Here is a 14,425-nt window from a genome sequence, read left to right on the forward strand (position 1 = left end):
ACTGAAGGCTGCAGAAATGAGATAAAAACATGGGAACAGGTCGCCTAACAGGGGAAGTGTGAAATTGCTTGAGCTCTGGAACAAGAAAGCAGATACAGTTCTTTACAGACTGTAATGATAACTACAGTGATCTTTCTGTCTCAAGAAAAAACAGAAACAAAAACCAGCCGCCAACCCCCATTAACATTGGGATTTGTAGCTGTGATTCAACCGTGTTCATCATAAGAACTGCTGGACCATTAAGCTTTCAGTGGTGCATTAGCTCAACCACCGATTACATTCCAATTACCTGCTCTTGCATCTAACGTGAGGTTTTCCTACACATTTTGACCGCTGACATCTTTTGAGTGGTGCCTTTGTTTCATGTTCTTTTGCTTAGACACAAGCAGCATCACGTATCACTTACCCAGATCAGCCTGACATTTTAAGCACTCTGCGTGCGTTTGCTTCCTTATAACACCTATGATTTCTTAATACCTATGCAAACTGAATGTTTCATGGCATAGCTTCTGAAAGGAACAGGTTGCCCAAGGAGGCTGTGGATGCCCCATCCCTGCAGGCATTCAAGGCCAGGCTGGATGTGGCTCTGGGCAGCCTGAGCTGCTGGTTGGTGACCCTGCACACAGCAGGGGGTTGGAACTGGATGAGCATTGTGGTCCTTTTCAACCCAGGCCATTCTATGAGTCTATGATTTGCCCTTTTGGTTGGAATTCAGCTGTTCTCCCAAATCACTGACTGCAGTTTTCACACACTTGAAATGTTTGAATGTGGCGTTTAATTTCTTGTATGGTATTTTGCCCCCAGCTATAGCTCTCCTTAGTCTACTCAAACATCATCGCTGATGTAATAGATGTATTACTAAATGGTGAGAGAGGCATTGCCTCTGAAGAGAGATGGAATTTCATTAAAGGCAGCCTCAAGCTACCAGAAAAGTAAGGCTTCATTTTTTTAATGGTCAAATGCTCCAGAGTTTCCTACATTGATATTAGAAGGTGCTCGACACTGCTTCAATGTCTGAAGTTCAAGTTTAACATCAGGTGCCACGCTGCAAATGTTGTCCTCGTGTCTTGAAATCTGTGAACGATGGATGTACTCCAAAGATCCTTATGATGGAAGAAATAAGAGTGAAAAGCCAGGGGCAGTCAGATCATTTTACTGAAAATGACTAGGATATCACATTATATATTTATGTATGGATATATATAGAAACAGATCTGTCGCGCTTGTTAGGGATTCTTATTCCTGTTAGGAACAGAAGAAAAGCTGCTGAATGGGCAGTCTTAAGGCTCTCAGTTCCTATCCAAAAACTGGATATAAAGTTCTGTCCCAGTGATGTGCCAACATGTGCGTGTTTTCTTTAATTTACTGAATACATTCATTTAATAGAATACCTTACATTGGAATGGGATTAGAAAAGGATCCTGAGAGCCAAGAGACGATCACCTTATGGCCCAGCCTTTGTAAGGTGACTTACAAAGACCATCCCACGCTCACTGCACTGATTCACTTCTGAACCTCCCAAGTACTGCTGAATTCAGTTGAGTTTCCAGCTCAAGAAGCCACTGCCAAATCCCACTGTTACCAGTCCCATCGCCACCAGTTCCACTGCCACTATTCTCACTGCCACCAGTCCCATCGCCACTGGGAAAAAAGAAGCAAAAAGAGAGAAATGAGGGCAAAATGAAGGAAAGGAGGCACTACAGTCACATGCTAAAGAATATTCAAGTGCTAATTAAAAATCATGTTAAAAATGTATTTGTCATTAGCGAACAAGGTGAAGGTGGTTACCAACCACATCCCAAACGTGGTTCTGTTTTCAAGTATGATGACAGTTCCCTTATTAATCTCTTTCTCACAAATATAAGACCTGCTTTCTTAAAGCAGGCACAGTGCTGAGTTTAACAGCAAAACCTTTAGTGCAGTTTCTCTAATAAGTCCAGCAGCAAATCTGGCATGTGCCTTTTTCATTGCCAATTAATGCTTCGGTTAGAAATTCAGGTTGGAAGAAGAAATGCCTTCCAATGATGCAGATCCCAGCTGTCTGTGTGCACAACAAGGCAGATTTGCAAAGGCAGCAGAGCTGAGCTGAGGCTTTCCAGGCAGCTGGGCAGACAGGTCAGCAAAGTTGGAGCTTTACACGCTTTCTTTGGGACTGTGCCAGAAAGAAAAGGGACCTGGCTGTTGTGAGACTAATGAGCTGAAGCTTTTGTTCGGACCTTCCAGTTCTCCCATAGGCCTTAATGGCAGAGGTAGAGAATTTCAGGATCAATTAGTGAGATTTCAGTTCCCATTGACAAAACTCTGATTTTTAAAGCAACTTGGTATTTCTTCTGCAAAAAACAAAGGCAGGGTTTGATCAATGTGATATGATACTGCAGTGCTAAGATTCAAAGGTGCAACAGCAGCTGGTTACAGCTTGAGTGATTTCTCTTAGACATGCAGACGGAGCAGATTAAACCATTCTAAGTGTCATTAAAAAGGAAGAATCAAAACAAGCTCCCAAAGCACAAGCCTGGTAATGCTTTCTCCCAGCCATTCTACCTTCTGCTTGCTGTTTTCAGTACTGAGGCTGCAGGGACCACTGTGCCACAGCAACACTTGCAAACTGCAGTCCTGAATTCTCACTTTATCCACGGGGTGGCTGGAGTGTGTTTCTCTTAAACTTTCATAGAACCATAGAATCATTCAGGTTGGAAAACATCACTAAAATCACTGAGTCTGACCCCAACCCACCTCATTGTGCCCACTGCCCACATCCCTCAGTGCCACATCTCCACACTGGACACAGGGATGAGACCCCTCCACTCCCTGGCCAGCTGAGCCAATACCTCACTTTGGCACATCCTTTCTAATTCAGAAGCATCCCAAGCAGAAAATACACGACGGTTCATAGAGCCTTTGGCTTCTTTGCAGCTCTTTGTGCTTTTTGTGAAGGGCTGGGGATCCCCAGTGCGAGTTACTGTCATTCACCCTTCTCTATTCTTTCCCTTCTCAGTAAATCCAGGTCACAGTGTTTGTCATTTGACGTCTGGGGAGTGTCAGTCTGTCACAAAACTATTCTGTAGTGTTAATCACAGCATATTCTTCAAGAAAACCAACAGAAGAAAAGCACCACTCAACCTCTTTCTTCGCCCTCCCCTTTTCCTTTCCTATAGGCCATGCAATGGAAATGCTTTTTGCAGCATTATAAAAGTATATAGCCAAGGTAAGTAAGTACTTTCCTTGGGCCCTGGAAATGTATTCCAGTCTTTTTCTTTGGCAGTGTTTCCAGACAATGCTGCTGCCCTACTTTTCTGCATTTGCTGCACGGATGAGTATCTCCAGCCATCCAGCAGCAATGGGAGCAAGCAGGGAGCAGCAGGGTGAGCCTTGAGAGCTGCTCCCCCCATCCCTGCTGGGGAAGATGTGACACCCCCAGAAATGCCACGTGAAGGGTTGTACACAGGCATGACCAACAAACAACAGAGCCCTGGGTTTATCCTTCAGTGTGCAGGCACTGAGCACATGTGGGCTGCAAAGAGCTCAGCAGCCCCGTGCCCATAGTAAGTGCAATGCAAAGCATTGCTGAGGTCAGGATGGGAAGGGAGAAATGGACCTGAGAAATAACCATGTGAATGGTTGCTCCTTCCCTCCCTCCTTCTCTTGCTTTGAAAGATCAGGGTGGGCTGGTAATTGTTTGGCTGTATGCTTGAAATGCAGCTTCCATGACTTTGGATGAGATGAAATACTGAAGCAGCTGGGGATCACTTGAGATCTGCAGACATATAAAGTTCAGATGAGCACTGATGGGAGAGAAAGGAAAGAGAGATGGGGTGGGAAAGACTCTTTCAAACTGAACAGACTCAGTGTGGGTGGAGGGGAAGGAGCTACAAGTTCACAAAAGGAAGGTGAGCATGGGGAAGGAAAGAGTGGCAGAGGGCCAGTGTGAGAAAGGCAAATGCTTTGGTCAGAAAGAACTTCAGCTGGGGCACAGGGGAATGTGGGAGAACAGCAGCGAGTTTGGTTGGAAAAGGGGAAATTGGGGAAAGAGAGGGAAAAGGGGAAAGGGGGGAAAGAGAAAGGAGAGAGGGGAGAGGGGAAAGGAGAGAGGGGAAAGGGGAAAGCTTTACTCATGTGGGCGGAAAAAATCCATCATGTTTTCCTCAAATTACTTCTTCCTTACAATAGACATATATATTTTTAAACAGCTAAGAATATTTAGGGCAACCCAGCTGAGTATAATAAAAGTTGCCACTGAAGGTCACCAGCACAGAAAGAGCTTGAAAAAGTGATTGCAAATGGATGATTGAGGGAAGGAAGAACTCCTCCTATATCTGGAGCTAAGAGAACAGTTCCCTGACCTCAGCCCATTCTCCCCAGCTCTCCTCCCATGTCCTTTTACCCCTCACCATCTCCTGCACAGACAGTCCCCAGGCACAGCCCAGGCACCACAGCTTTCCTGCACCCCCATGTCCCCATGGCAGCCCTTATATTGTCCCTTCTGTGAGCAGCAGGGCAGCTTGAAAGCAGCACTGGATGCCCTGGTGCTTGTTGGGTGGAGTGAACTGCGAGGAGATCTGCTAAAGCTGGATCAGAAGCTTTGGGGTCGGATGGGAAACATGGAGCGAAAGCTCTACACGTGGCAGCCTTAATACTTCTTTATTTTGTTCCCAATGCTTTTCTGAAAATGACTAGCTCAGAATCCAGTATCGCATATCCTGCACTGAGGATGTCCCAGAGTGTTTCCATTTATTCCTAATACTGGAAAAGCACCATAATTGAAATACCAAACAGGGTTTCAGAGCATCACAACAAAATAATCCCTGAAAAGGGCAGACAGCCACAGCTGTATAAAACTGGGATTTAAGTCTCCTGTAGCAGCTTTATGGCTGATCAGGAAAATGAGAGAAAGCTCAGTTTTCCTAAGGAGCTGGCACAGGATATTCAGCTGTTCAAAGGGCTCATTGTGGAATGTATTTACCGGGAAGAAACCGATGTCTGGAAGAGAATCAGCTCTGGGCACAACGGATTTGAAAAGGCTCCTTCAGTGCCCATGCAACTTCAGCCTCTAAATCAAAACTATTTATTGCTTAGCAGGGAGGAGGACCCACCGCTAAAAAGAAACCAACACCATTTTAATAGACTCATTTGTTGGAAGCATGCAATTACAGCTTGACCAAAAGGCAGTTGGGGTCACTGCAGGCAGGATGCACAGCCAGCCCTCCAAGACACACACACACACACACATACAGAGCTTTACCTTTCTGGAGCTTAGAGGCATTGTCCTGGATCCAGCTGAAAAGATTGGCAAAGTCACAGTCACAGACCCACGGGTTGCCCTCCAGCCGGATGGTCCGCAGGGAGGGAAGAGCTTCGAGGGCTGCCACGTTGAGGCTCTGTAAGTTATTGTCATTCAGTTCTAACACTTGAAGCTGTTCCAGGTTCTCAAAGGCAGCCTCATCCACATCCACCAGGTTATTGTTTCCCAAGCTGAGTTTTATCAGTTTTTCTGCCGATTTGAATATCCCGGCTTCGAGTTGTGTTAAATTGTTGTAGCTTAAGTCTAAATACACCAGTTTGGTAGAACTGCTAAAAGTGCCCTCTTCTAAAGAGGTGAGGGAGTTATTCCTGAAGTCCAAGTAGACCAGGTCTCCATAAAATATAAAGAAATCAGCTGGTATCGCCTGGATGTTGTTATCAGCTATAAGAAGTTTCCGTACATCCAATGGAAACGGATTGGGAACACTGGGGAGTCCTTGATCCCGGCAGTCTATGGTGTGGTAGTCCATACAGCTACAGACAGCAGGGCAAAGATGACCCGCGGGTATAAAGAGCAGGCAGACAAAGAGAGCAAAAGGTAGAAGGCAGAGAGGAAAGCATGGCCACATCGTCAAGGATTCGGAAGCTGTGATGAGCACCACTCCTATGAGAAAGACATTTTGCTGAGCTGAGCAGCGGTGCCTGGTACTTGTGTGTGTGTGTGATTGTATCCAGGAGATCACATATCATCACAGATCCGATGGCAGCACGGTGGGGAGGGGGAGGGAGGGAGAGGCTGAAGGCAAGAGGGAGGCAGGCATATGTGAGGATTTACACTGCCAGAGAATGATAATGCTGCACGATGCGAGGGAGGGAGCGATGATTGGGTAAAACCGAGGACCTTTCAAAGGACTCCCTTGCTTTTGTGAGCTAAAAAAAGCTGAGAGCCTGTTTGCATATTTGCTGCATATTCCGGCAGACGGGAAATCACATCACAGTGATACCCCCAGAAATGCAGGTGAGGGGTGGCAGGCACCCAACTGACTGCTGTGCACTCTGTGATTCCTAAAGAGGCAGCAGAAGGGCAGCAAGGGGGGACCAAAGGCAAGGAACGGCAGCTGTACCTGGAAGCCTTCTCAGCCCTTAGAGCAAGGACATTAACATTACTTCAATATGACTCATTTATCTTTTAACCAAGGAGCTTAATCTGTGGCTGCAAGGAATCTGGTCTCAGAAATGAGGGTGGTTTCTTTCCTGTTTTAATGAGCAGGGCAGTTACCTTCTGCGATGGCATTAGGAATGTCCTTCAGGTCATACAGCAGCACAAACTGGCTCAGACCTTCACTAGGTCAAAGAGAAAATGGTGATTCTGATTTAAAGTCATTTCCTAACAGTTCAGAGCATCTCTCATTCAGGATAAAGGTACAAAGCATAAACTCATGTTCGATGTGTAAGGGAGGAACTTAGCAAAGAATGTCGGGGTGATCCTCATGCAGAACTGATGCCTTGTAACCTGTGAACTCCACGTTTTGCAAACACTTCTGCTGTAATTTACTGCTTTTCCATCCCTCTCTAACTCAATTAGGTCCTTAGGTCAGAGATAAAGCTGCTCCTGTCACCTGTCAGTAAGCAAAACTGACCTGCCATCTTGCAGTAACAATGTGCTTAACTTGACACAGAAGATGGATCTTGGTGAAGTCATCCACCTGCAGGATGGAAGGGTCCCCCTGTGCAGACCTTTATTTTTCCCTTTATGAAGCACACAGAATCAGACCCTGACATTTTCTCTTCGAAGATGTCTCAGTCTTGTTATGCCTGTTTCACAGATGGGAGACTACAGACAGCAAGGCACAATCTGTGAAAGATCCAAGAACATATTAGTGGCAGAGGTAGGAACGAGACCGAGCTTCCCTGCCTTGAAGCCCTTGTTCAAACTCCTTTTGATAAGAAAAGGACCTTCCTGCTGCCCGTGTGTTTCCTTTATGCCTATTCCTTCCTCAGCTATCACTTACTTCTGTACCTCATCTGTTTCCCTCACAGAACTGAAATTCTCTTTAATCTTTCTGAAGCTGCGCTCGCTTGCCAGACATCTCAGGCAATTTTTGCACAGCACAAAGGAGATTCTGAAAAGCCTTGTATCTAATGAGATATTAAAGCTTTACCTCTTTAATCTTTCATTTGTATGTCAGATACAGTAACCTATATGACTATAGGAGGGGCCCAGCTGCTGTCTGCTGTGAGCACAGCACCCTCTTGTGCCCCATGGACCACTTTTCTCCTGCAAGAAGCTACCAGCAACTCCGAAGGACCACAGAGTGGTTAGAGTTGGAAGGGACCCTCAAAGCCATGTGGTCCAACTGGATCTGTAGGGTGTTGCTGGTACTATAGCATGGCAAGCAGCAGGGAACAAAAAGCACATCCATCTGCTTGCTGAGTACACTAAGAAATCGCTTTGGAGGAGGAATGGCATCTTTTGCATTGAAACTTCCAGCCCTCCTCTTATGGGAGCTCCCAACTTCCTAAAACAAATTGAGTAATGGAAGAAAGAACAATCGTGGTACAGACACACAGGAAGGATTCAGATGTCTCAGCTAAGAAATCATTACTTATAAAAGACTGAAATAGAAAACTGTCCGTCCTCATTCGGATTTGTGAACAGCTAATTAAACATATTCTGCTGGGGAGGAAGTTATTATTCCAGGCTTATGCTTTGCTGAGCTGAGGTATGCGTCACATCCCTGGCTGCTGTTCCAGGTGCATGTAACCACTGCAGAGGGTTTTCCTCATGATCAGACATTAGGGATATTTATCACTTTGTTATTTATCACATTGTTATCACAATGTTATTCCTGAGAAATACCTTCCCCTGCTGTGGCCATGTGATAGGTTGTTATGAATGCAGTCACCTTTGGACTGTTCTCCCTCTGATCTTCTAATAAAAAAAGAACCAAAAAGAACCAAAAAGAGGGTATACTCCCTTGTCTTACAAAAGAACAATAGAAACTGTGAAGCGAAGCTTGCATTATACCTGCCCAGTCCTCTTTGCTGCAGCTGTTGCTGCCATCAGCTGGGAGGGAAATCACATCAATATTAATCAGTGTGACAGCAGCACTGATTGAATTTGAAAACTTGAGACACTGCAGTTCAGCAGCCAAACGAGAGCAGCCTAAACCCATCAGAACACCTCCATCAGCTGCGGGGATGATGTGGCTGTAAGAGACATGTGGTCACCATCCTACTGCCAACCATTTACTATCACTAAAGCCACTCACAGGGGAAGGACCGGTATAAATGATGGTTCTTTCCCCCCCAGGATGGAGCTGGTATCCAGATGCTGCCCTGCAATCAGCTGCTTGCCACAGCTGCATGCTGGCCCAATGCTATCACAATGTAAAGCAAATCAAAGATAATTAAAAGTGAAATTAAAAGTGAATTAAAAGTGAAAATTCAAACAGATACGTTGATGCATATCCACTGCCAATTAGGTTTGAGATCAACTTGGGATGAGGCAGGTATGACCTGGGATGGCCATTCTCACATGGAATAAAGCCAGTAAAGCCTGACCTCAATATGCTCCCAAACACCATTCTGGTCAGGTTCATATGTGGGTCTGCTGAGATCTGAAAGCCCTAAGTTTAATTCAGCTCTTGTGAAAAGCTGAGTAGAACATGACTTTTAATCCTTGACTGCCATTATAAACACAGCACGTGTGCTTAAAAAGACAGGAAAGTGATGACTCTGGGGAACTAATTTCCTCCATATTGTGTGTTCACAACATAGAGAGCAACTGGTGACCCACCATCAAAGCATCCTGAGCGGAACGTGTCCCTGTGCAGTGCAGCTGAGCAGTGGGTAGGGGACAAGTGGTGTCTGTGCTGGGAAATGGAGGCAGAAAACAATGCCATAGAGGAAGGAAAACAAGAAATGATTCTGGAATGCACAGGAAACAAATCTGTATTGTTTGAGCAGGGCTTGCATTGTTATCTGTACTCTGCGCCACCTAGGAAACACTTCTTTGTTCAGCAAATGGACCTGCAAGCAATTAGAACAGTCGACAGCTGATGTTGATACACACATAATATGTAGCTTCGGAGTTTAAAAGTCTTTCCATTCATTTCACTCAGCAGGGATTAAAAAAGGACTCCAATTCATTCATTTGTAACATTAATGGGCTGAATGTCCTTTGCAAACCAAAGGAGATTGTGCATGTGTGAAGATCTTATGCAAATTCAAACCAAATACACAGCCAGCAAGAAAACAGTTCCACTTACAACAGGGCACAGCTCGCTTAATAGCTGGTCTTTTAATGACTGCTTTGAGATTTCACAAAGACATTGAGAGCTGCCTATCTTGGCTGTGCTGTTAGCTATGTTGTGTTGTTAGCAACCTTCCTTGGCTGTGCTGTGATACAAGCTCAATGCAATGGGGAAAGCAGGCCAGATCTACTGCAGAGAAAAACACCAAGGCAGTCGTTTGCAATTGCTTCCCTTCACCCATCCACCACGCTGACTATTGCTGCATCCACTCAGTGGATTTAAATATGCAGGAAGGATGTTTGTGTCAGCAGGAATTCTGAGCATCACATGAGTGATGGTGATAATGGAAATAATTAGTTCACTCCTTTGTTGCTCTTCACTGTAAAAATACCAAAAATACAACGAAGTGCTTAAAAGGTCAGACTGTATGTTCAAAACAGGGCTTGGAAAATGAAGAGAAATGAAAAGAAAAACAAAAGAAAATGGTGACAAAGATCCTTGAACCAATGAGAAGAAATCCCTTCTGATGCAAAGGACTTATTTTCACCCTGTAAGTATATTACAAATGTTGAAAAAGCTGTGTATATTTTGCTGCGTGGCAGAGAATGCTTGCAGGACAACAGAAACTCACAGTATGTATTGATCACAGAATCACAGAGTTGTTGGGGTTGGAAGGGACCTCAAGAGATCATGGAGTCCAACCCCCTGCAAAGCAGACTCTACAGCAGGGGTTGGACTCGACGGCCTCCAGGCATAACTAAAATACCTACAGTCCTGCTCATGGTAAGTGATCCTGGTCATTCACTTCTTTGCTCTGAAGCGATCTTTCCATCCTCTTACAAGTTTCTCTGGCCATACAGAAGTACAGTGTCCTTAGGGAACGCAGTGTACTTTGACTTAATGGCTTCTGACATTTCACTCGCCTTGTTAATAAGCCAGGCGAGATGTCAGGTACCATCATATCAATGAGTGCAGCAGTCCCCAGCAGGGAAGCGTTTGGAGCTTCATCACACCACCACTGGATTTGCTTTATAAAAACACGCTGATAACCAATGCTAATTATTACAATGACTAACTTCCATCATTGCCTCAAAAACCACTTAGCAGCAAAGAACTGGGGGTGCTCCTCACTTACACTCTGCAGTGCTGTGTTAGTAAGCATTAGCACAGCTGCTCTACTGCATAACACCTTCTCAGCCTAAAAGTTGGTACTGCAGTAGCTCTCAGGACTCACAGAACCATAAAGGATGGAAAAGACCATTAAGATGCTCCAGCTCAACTCATCCCATCCCCATCATGCCCACAAACCACAACACCTTGCTGTGGGAGATGGAGCTGCTTGGTGGGTTGGCTGCACAATGTGACTGTGCAAGGCTAGGAGCCAGCAGGCACATCAGGTTTGTATACAAATATATATAGTTTTGGATGAACTCCCTCATACACCTGTTCATACAGGCTTCTAGAATTTCTGAGGCCGACACACGTCAGATATTAAAGCTGAGAAACAGCACCAACAGAAGATAAACTCCATGGGGAACATTATTGAAGCCAATGGATGTTAATGTTGGCGCTGTCCAGGCTGCAGCTCTCAGCTATCACAATTTTAGGGGTTGTCCAATGTCAGTTTCTTTATTAATAGAAAAATAAACCAATCTCCCCAAAATAGATTAAGTGATGACTCTTAGATCCCAGAGCTCAATGGAACCTGAAAGAAAAAGTGCATTTGCTTCAGGCTCTGGTAAATTTTTTAGGAAGTTAATGGCACAGAAGATGGCAATGGTAAAAATACTGCACACGTGGTCACACGTGGAACCTTCTATTCTCTCCATTTGCTCAGGCTGTGCTGTAAGCAAGAAGATATTTTTAGGGAGAATGGAATGGCTGCAGAGTAGAAACAGAGAAGCCAAAAGTGTCCAATAAAGCATTTCGCTTGTTAGTTCTTACATTTTTAATACAACGTTTTTAGTAGGGTGATGGTATCTTTTGAGTTACCCAGAAAGTCACCTCCTGAAACACAGGGTGTGAATTACCTTATCTGTGCACACAAGGAAAACTTGCTAAAATTATACGTGTGGCTTCTTCTGATGCAGGCTGCACTCTGCAAGAGCTTTATTTGCTTCTGCTGCAAACAGAAATCCAGCTGTTTTTCCTTTATCGAGGTTCCATTTGTGTTGAGAAGAGGAAGGTGGTTTGAAGGAAGCTTCTTAGTAGGTACAGAATCAATGCCAGCATTCAAAGCTACCAGAAATAGTGCCCTATGTCAGCATTAAAGCATTAATGTGAGTGCCATGGAATCCATGTCAAGGTATTGATGTGCCAGCTGTGCCATTTGAGGTTGCTACCAATGACCAGATTTTTATGCTGCTGGTAGGAGCACGAAGTTTAAAACCTCTTTGTCCCAAAAAGGGACCTTTCTTTAGATCAGAATGAACCCAAACGAACCCATTTCTTTCCTATGAAAGATGCTGTTATCACTCCTGCTTATTGAAAATTAGAATTGTTAATCTTTGTGTTGCGCTCTGTGTACGGTTGCCTATGCCTATAAATATGCAAATCGTGACCCTCTTATTCAGTGAAACCAAGAAGAGATTGACACCCTAAGGAAGAAAAAACTCTTCATTCACTACTAATAGTGAATGAAGTCACTGATAGATTAGAGATAGTGTTGGCACTGAAGGAAAAAGGAGCAATTCTTGTTTACATTCCCAACTTACTGGTTAATCACTACAGCACCCAGAGCTTCAGCTTCCCACTGCTTCATATTGGACTAAACCCAACAAAATGGACCCTTACATTCACATCACAAGGTTTCAGCACTTCCATTTAGAAAGGCACAGTCTTTCAAATAGCGATATTTCAGAACACAAACAGTGCCTTCATCTGAAGACACACGTAGGTGAGTTGGGGCCATCAAGGTGATGAACAGGCCTCCATGAGAGCAACTACCCCAGCCTCCTTTGTCCCCTAGAATTAGGTTATGCAAGGGAGGTCTTGTAAATACAGAGCAAAGCACAAAACTCTTCCTAATTGAAAGCATGAATGAACTTACCCAGTTATAGGAAAATCCCGCATGTGAACAGCTTTCCCTTCTCTCCCTTGAGTTACTACTGATAAACCAGTATCACAAGAAGTCAACTTGTGCAATAGCTTGAGTAATACAAAGGTCTTTGTTCATCAATTGCAGTAGAATTGCATCCCTTTAGGTCCACCCTCCACACAGGCTGGGCCTCCACCCCTCTCATTCTCAAGTCATCATTTCACTTTATGCAAACATAAGAGATTTATGGTGTAGCTCAGAGAATAGCCAAGCCCTGAATCCAGTCAATGGATGATGAACATTCATTTGATTTTTATTACTTTTTGGGGGCATTTTTTGTTGTTCTTACCTCCCTTGCTATTATACACAATGCATGCTTTGCCCTTGGAAACTCTTCACATTGCTGTGAACTGAATTTGGTTGCCGAGAGGTGAGCTGGGATCACTGCAGGAAAATCAATGGTTTCTGCCGCTGAAAGATGTCTTACAACTATAGGGGAATCCATGTGCTTTCATACCCATCTGAACGTGTAGCCGGGGTGGCAAAGCATGATGCAAGGCATGGCAGAGCCATTGCAGCCCCAGTCCGGAGCTGTTTGCACCACAGCAGCCTGCTCAATTCCCTGCAGGTGATGGGGGATGGTGGAATCCAGCTCTGCAGCTCCAACTAAACCCACCAGCGAACACCCTGCTCCCTCTGCTGGCTGCAGAGTGCTGTGTAGATGGACGTTCTGCCCATAAATGCTATTAGGAAATAGCTTCCAATATGCTCAGTGTAGAACTCAAACCCAACCCATTAAGAAATGTGAAGACATGTAAATCCCTAATGACAGATGTTTGCTTTGCCCATATAATATCACTATAAATGCCAGGACAGGCTTTGGAAGCATTAAGAAAAACTCATGCAGAATTATCCCCTAAAAAAAACCCATGAGGCTGAGAAAGTTCTCTTGGCTCCATTACTGTGTTGCTTTCCTTATTTAACCGTTCCAGTTAAAAGAACACTCCTGACCTAAGAAAACCTACAACAACCTTGTAATTTTATCTAAATACACGGTGGTCATCCACAGGTTTAAAAGTAGTAAAGAGTGGGCATCCCATATTTAACTCTGAGTCACAGCGCTGTATGTCACGTACAGACACAGCTGGCATTATTCAGTCCCCAAAAGATAACGATCCACATCTCCATGTTCCAAGGCCCACATTCATTGGCTTCTAATGAGTATCTTTACAGTCTGAATGAACAACAATGGCAATTCTGAGCTGATATAGGGAGGAAATAAAGCCAGACCACTATCAAACCATCCAACCACAGACAGTGAAACATCCTAGAGCAGTGCTGACATTGCATGCATTGCCTTGCTGTTACATAGAGCAGAACATCCTTCTTACCCCTTCCTGCTCCCAGTGCTCTGCTCAGTCATTTCTGCAGTGATGGAAGTGACATGAGAGAGATAAGCAGCCTGGCCACAGATCTAAAATGAAAGCACTGCAGGTGCACACACATCTTTTATCCCTTATATACCAGTTCACTTCCCATAACTGGTTCATCCTGCCTCCATTCCCTGCCTTGGTTGGGAGCTGCTACTTCAGAGCTGCTCTCTGCACTGTGACAACTGCACTGCCCGAGGCACTGGCTGCGTGTGCCCGTTTAACACGTCATAAAACATTTCAGCTCGTCTCTGTGCCCCACAGGCTGCAGCAAGAAAACTTGTGTATATCGACTGCTGTGCTGCTCTGTTGGGTTGTACGGCTACAAATCGAGCCCCATCTCCAGTACTCACATAAATATCACTTATTCTAGCTCAAGGTCTCCAGCTTCACACACAGTTTGTGAATCAATAACCTCTCTTCACATCCAACAGAGGTGCTCCCATCTGTGCACATAGTGTTCT

At 44.7% G+C, this 14,425-nt stretch overlaps 2 protein-coding genes across 20 annotated transcripts in view; both read right to left on the reverse strand.

Annotated features, from left to right (window-relative positions):
- The window catches only part of DHRS3 (dehydrogenase/reductase 3), a 145,788-nt gene that overhangs the window by 106,494 nt on the left and 24,869 nt on the right, over nt 1–14,425 (reverse strand). The window lies entirely within an intron of this gene.
- Nucleotides 1–14,425, reverse strand: part of LRRC38 (leucine rich repeat containing 38) — a 45,064-nt gene that overhangs the window by 5,770 nt on the left and 24,869 nt on the right. Inside the window, exon 4 of one of the 2 annotated variants that reach the window (XM_085508959.1) lies at nt 5,240–5,902. In XM_085508959.1, coding sequence (XP_085365085.1) covers nt 5,240–5,867 — 628 coding nt within the window. In that variant the 5' untranslated portion in view covers nt 5,868–5,902. Of the gene's footprint in view, nt 1–5,239; nt 7,094–14,425 lie in introns of both variants that reach the window. The other variant, XM_015882338.3, reaches the window with a different exon arrangement.

This window comes from Coturnix japonica, chromosome 9 (genome assembly GCF_054131305.1).
Source record: "Coturnix japonica strain WE chromosome 9, WE-NBRP24, whole genome shotgun sequence".
Lineage (NCBI taxonomy): Eukaryota > Metazoa > Chordata > Aves > Galliformes > Phasianidae > Coturnix > Coturnix japonica.